The sequence below is a fragment of the Saccostrea echinata genome, unplaced genomic scaffold, assembly GCF_033153115.1.
Source record: "Saccostrea echinata isolate AGI-Se365-2 ecotype Australia unplaced genomic scaffold, CSIRO_AGI_Sech_v1 ptg000009l, whole genome shotgun sequence".
NCBI lineage: Eukaryota > Metazoa > Mollusca > Bivalvia > Ostreida > Ostreidae > Saccostrea > Saccostrea echinata.
Window position 1 is genome coordinate 47784428 of NW_026889758.1, and position 6355 is coordinate 47790782.

The 6355-nt window shown below is 31.5% G+C and overlaps 1 protein-coding gene across 1 annotated transcript; it reads right to left on the bottom strand.

Annotated features, from left to right (window-relative positions):
* Positions 1-352: 352 nt before the first annotated feature.
* LOC133183844 (D-aminoacyl-tRNA deacylase 1-like) lies at positions 353-6218 on the bottom strand. The gene is made up of 5 exons (XM_061318744.1): positions 6144-6218; positions 4304-4394; positions 3829-3931; positions 2367-2499; positions 353-1160 (listed from the first exon to the last, which is right to left on the bottom strand). Exons 1-5 carry the CDS (start codon positions 6184-6186, stop codon positions 985-987), a joined length of 546 nt encoding a protein of 181 aa, XP_061174728.1. The 5' UTR covers positions 6187-6218; the 3' UTR covers positions 353-984.
* Between the last annotated feature and the right edge of the window lie 137 nt (positions 6219-6355).

A 6355-nucleotide genomic window follows, 5' to 3' on the forward strand; every position in this document is an offset into this window, starting at 1 on the left:
AAATGGTTGCAAATTCCAATCAAAAGTGATACACCCCCTGCAGTGTACATAGACCCCCCCCCCCCCCCAACACACACACACAAACACCCCACTAAATTTAAAGTTGTTCCCATTTTAATATTGCCACATGGAGGTATATATGTTTCTCAAACAGTTCTTGTTTAATACATTGAGATATATATACATGTACAGAGAGAGAGAATTGATCAAGGAACTCTCATCCATTACCAGAGTTCAAGCCTAGATACCCAAGATGGCACAGGTTGTTTTTGAAAGCAAGTCCAGGATGTACTTAAATGATTAAATACTTGGATATGTTATATCTAAGTTCTAGTGAAAATTTAAAAAAATATTTATGAAAAAAGGACATTTTTTATTTGGAGATCACTTCACTACAAAAAACACCAAATAGTCAATCCATCAATACATTGTGATATTAGTAAAAACTTGCACATCCAATGATACATGGTATCAACAAACAGCAAATAATATAGGGCTGGGCAATAATACCGACATTTCGGTATATTGCAGTACGATGACAAAAAAAAAATCGTATTGCAATATGTTTTTGTAGTATCAATATACCAGCAAAATGCTTGGACTTGGGATTTCTGTAATAATACATAATTAAAACATCTAATAAAGCATTAGTTGGCAGAAACACTCGTGATCATGCCCAACAGTAAAGCTGTTGTATGGATATATTTCAGTGCATAACTATAATTAAATCAACAAGAACTTTTTCACTTTAGTTATTTATCATACTTATGTACATTCTGCACATAAATGGAAGTTAATATAAGAAAATGCCATTTTAATTTTCGTTAAAAATATTGCAATACATATCACAATACAGTCAAAAATATTGCAATATATTGCAATATGAAACATGAAGCCAATACCCAGCCCTAAAATAATAGATATCTTTTTGATTCATGGCATCAAAAAAGAGTTAAAAGTTAATTGTAAAAAGTGCTCCATTTGTCAAGAACCAGAGTTGTCTCCCTCTTCTGGAGCTATTGAGAGTGACTGGACAGATGGCGCTACAAAGGCTGTCTTCTTCTTTTTTGGCTCTACTAGATTGTCTGGAGATTCCAAAGGTATTGTTACTGGGCCATCATTCTGTATGTGTACCTGCATGTAGGCTCCAAATTTACCGTCTGTAATATGCATTTTTATAGCAGCTTTATTAACAGGAAAGTAAAAACTGAAATCTCATAGCCATCATCAAATTAATTCTAATAAATTACATTAATAACTGAGTGATGTAACAATGAGTAAAATTATAAATTTAAATAAATTTTTATTTTATTCTATTTTATCATTGGTACTTTGATATTTGCTATATGAGAAAAATGAGGAGTAAAAGTGACATAGAAAAAAAACCCCGCATATCTGTTGACGGCAATAACACATTTATAGTTTGGGAAAAAAGCTTTGTTATCAGAATAACTTAAAGTTTTTGGTGTCATGAGAACAAAAGATGAAAAAAGAATGTACAGTTTTAAATATCATTAACTCTAACCCCCCCCCCCCCCCCCCCCCCACACACACACACACACACTACAAACACAATGAGCCTGATAGGTGGTGCCAAAATCATTAAATTATTGCAGTCTTTAAGAAAATCTCCTCTACTCCTGGACACTTGGCAAGCTAACTGTTTGCATGATTATAATGACCAGATCTCCCCTATTATGATATAAATTCCTGACTCCTGATTTCAGACCACTGGGGTGGGGCTTAGTTTGTCATATATTGAAAATATTTGATATCAGCAGTCAAATTGTTTACATAGTTAAAAAAAACAATGAGTCTTTTACCAAAGTTATGGAATTCATGGGGTAATTTCTAACATTTTTCAGAGATGTCTGGTCATCTTACAAAAAACATTGATATGCTGATTTATACATGTAACAGAAGTCTCTGATTCAAATATAGGTCCTACTGGTCTGACTAGATAAAATTTTGCAACCTAGAACATTAGAATTTAATATTTTTTGGCCTTTGACAAGAAGAACTAAATTAAAAGTAAAAAAAATTATAGATCTAGCAGAACAATATGCTGAGCTTGTACAAGTATGCTGTCTATGACATAAAGGAAGCTTACCCGGTGAGTATTAGAGGGTATATAAAAATAATCATGATAACCAGATTTAAAAACATGTATACCCTATTATGTCTACTTTGTTACTCTATTTGACTAAATTTCCATAACATTTTTTTATGTATTATAGTTATTTTTTTTTATATTTCTACAAACATATTCAAACAAAGTAATACTGGTTGTTACCATATTGATTGGCTATAGACAGTTCTTTAAACAAGTGATACCTCGTAAATATCCACATGAAGTATGAATCTACCTTTTACTTTATCTGGATTATATGAATTCCTCATTATCTGTAGAAAGTCTTGATATGCTTTTTCAGAAGTATCTGGACCCATAGCTTCATGGAAGTCAGGTTTGTTTCCTTTGAGAATTGCAGAAAGTGTAAACTGAAAAAATATAAAGATTGAGATGTAGAGACATACTGTTATATGTATAGTGTACATTTATTATGGAATCATTCTTTGTAGTTTAAACCCTATAAGAGAAAACATGAAAAATTAACACTGACCTTAATTTGTTTTGGAGTCACTCTAGTCACTCAATGTGAAATATTAAATGAACATAAATTCCTGAGGAAAAAAATATACCTTACTTCTTCAGTCTCAGCTTATTGTAAAAATGATTGAAATGCTCTCAAAGAGATTTACCTTTGTATGAAGTTGTTTAAAGTTATCCTTCACAGAATTCAATAAGATCAAATAAGAGCAAAATGAAGAAGAAAAAAAGAGTTCAAGGTCAGGGGGGAGGTCATGGTCAGAAAATTATGACACAGTTAAATTACTTTCACCAATTTGTTTCAGTAAATGAAGTTAGATGAAAATATCTTGAACATTTTCTTTGAAAACAAAGGTTTAACATAAAATGAGGAAAAGTAAGGTCATGGGAAAGGTCAAGGTTAAAAAATTAAGACATAGTTGAGTTACTCTTACCAATATGTATTTTTGTATGAAAAATAAAAAAAATTTCTTGAATTCTTTCTTTGAAAATGACCTAAAGGTAAAGTGTGATGGACAAACAGACAAATGGACAGAAGAGAATGGAGGATAGAAGGGCAGAAGACAGACATTACAAAACTACATTCCTGGCAACATACAAGGTTGGAGGGGGGGGGGGGGGGGTGAAACAATCTTAACTCCATTAAACCAAATTGTCATTAAGTAAAAAATTGGGCAATTAAGACTGAATTTCAGGTTTTCCTAAAAATTGGGGGGGGGGGGGGGGGGGCTATGCCTCGACTATTTTGACTAGACTTCAAGATCCCTATCAAAGTACATTGTATCACCAAAACTAGAATGTTCCTAAGGGCACATATATGGTCTACAGGTATTTAACAGTTATGAACATTATAATAGATTTTAGGTACATGTATATGGATTGAATAAATCTATATTAAATGATGGAAAACTCAGTAGGAATAAAATACTATTAGCTAATTAGCTTACAGCAATGAGCAGTTGATGCTTTTCTTACAGACTTTTCAAAAAGTGTTTGACTTCGAGCAATACTCCATGTGATATTAATTATGTTCAAATAAATATTTTCATTAAGCTTCATAATGATGTATAGTGGTTTACAATTTCTACCTTCTTCTGTGAGAATGTGACTCCTCTCAAACAACATTATTGACAGACTATTGACAAAGTGATTGCCATGTGTCTACAATGGTCTCCATGTGACACAGAAATAATAGGAATGTTGTGTTTAAAAAAAAGTACCTGACTGACACACAGCACCTCCAGTTGTTTATCAATCACACTCTTATTCCATCTCTTCCCATCTTCCCCATCAAACAAACGAATGTTCAAAATCTTTCTTGCCCTGATAAAGCATATAAAACAATTAAAAATGTGTACTTTAAATAGTTGTATATTTTATAATATCAATACATGTCGAAGCAAAATCAATATTTGAATTAGATACCAATACACAAAATTATGTATCTTTACATAATCTAGACTTGCAATTCAATTTTATTCAAATCAGACAAAACCTGTACAAGTGATTTGAATGTATATGTGTGGCTTATTTTATTTTTCTAAAGAACTGCATATACACTGACTTCTAGCTGATTTTCTTTGTAATGACACTTAATTTAGTTTAAAAAAATTTATATTTAAATATGCTATTTTCATTTTAAAAGTAGTTTTAAGACATACTAAATATGTAATACATGTATTAAGCATGCATTACATATATTCCAGTTCCTTTGTTGAATCATTTCTGCCTATGCCAACCAAGACACATAGCCCCTGCCCAATGGAACTAATTGTTTCTTCACCAACTGAAACAAGAAGACAAAACTAGAATACAGACATCCAAATAACAAAATATAGAGCTTATAGTAGTTCAATATTATTGGTAGTTAGTCATCACTTTTGTGTTAAACATTTGAAAAAAAGTAACTGCTGGACAAATTTCTTAAAAGATATTTTACATGCAAAATAGGGTAAAATAATACTTCCAAGAAAAGTTTTAACTTTTCATCTGATCACTCAATTCTGTTATTTAATTATCTAAAATAAAACACCCCAAAGAAGAAGATTGGTGTTTTGAAAATTTTCCAAATGCTTCTTTTTAAAGAGAAATTCTTTACTGTGATAAACAAGATGAGTAAATGATTTAATAGAGCTCATGAAATGTTTATACTTATTACTGTAACCTTTTGTACTTCATCAATAGATTATTATCAAGGAACATGTTTATATCTATCAAATAAAAAAAAAATTAAGAAACTACTGTTAAAGTACCGGTAGTTGCAGATCAGGTCATTCTTCAGTAACAGGTGATATAAAATATTTTGTTTACTTTTCATATAGTTTTCTAAACCAAGTTCAAATTTATGTGGTAAACATATTATCAAACAAGAATAAAAATTATTTTGTTTTTCTTCCATGTATGCACGTCAAAGCTGCAGACAACAGATTTGTAATATATTTCAATGATTTAAGAAAACATTTGGGATATTATATCCCAAACAGGCTATTATATCCAATTTGGGCGACTGGTCCCAAACCGTTAAAATGCAAGCACATCCTCAAGTAGTTAAAATTCAATTTTTTTTCAAACCATGCACCCTTGGGATGGGTGGAACTACAATAAGGAATCAACATTTTACATGGGAATATATATATATATATATATATATATATATATATATATATATATATATATATATATTCATATATATATTCCCATGTATAAGTTGGGAAAAATTTTTTAAAATATTATTGCAAAGAACACCAGGGCCATGGTGGAGCAGACAGACGTCCTGGCCCAACGACACCTCGGCCCTGACAGGTCTGCCCAAGATTAAGCCTGCTCATAATTAACCCCTCACTGCATTAATTTTACACTTGAGACTCCTAAGGATGCACCGTGGTTACATGGTATCTTGTTTGTGTATCAGCACTTTAATTAATTGTCTTCTCTTTCCTTGATTATCGTCAATATGCTCATGGAAGATCTTTTTATAATAACAAAAAATCTTGATCATTTTAATTCATTTACTTTCTTCCAATCAATATTTTATTCAAGTCACAATTTGGAAATGTATGATACATTTCCTAATGAAATTTTGCTTGGGCCGAGGTGTCTTATATATGGGTTAACCAATAGGGGATCATTGTTTTACATGTGAACATACAGGGCTCGAAATTAAGAACAAAATATTTTCAAGAATAGCATGGCTACAATAAATCAATTTTTTATGCATTGCAAACATTCCCAAGTTATTTGGATTCACCCTCCCCACCCCACCCCACCCCCAATTTTTGGCCCTTAGGTTAAGATGGCGCTAAAATCGGGGATTAAGTGTTAGGTAATACATATATACAGGATAAATTTTTTTTTCATCTGTAACTGTAAACAGAAAGGTCATTTTAGCCTAATAGATATTGAAGCACCCACATGTGAAGATTCAAGTTTGGTTAAATCATAATCCCTTGTCATTTGTGTCTAGGATGGATCTACAATATGCGATCGAGATTTTTCTTGGGAATTCCGAATATCTAACTGAATATCAAAGACGAACCTGTCACACTTGCTTGGGTAACTCTCTGAATTATCGCTTTCATTGCAGCGATTGCCTTTTTCAGTTTACTTCCGGTCTGACAGATTAACTAAAATTGTACGTGTACATATTCGTAAACAAGAAATATATCTTTCTCGAAAAGAATTTATGGATAAATTTATTTTTCAATCATTGAATATATATCTAAAATTAAATGAATTAAATTAAGATTA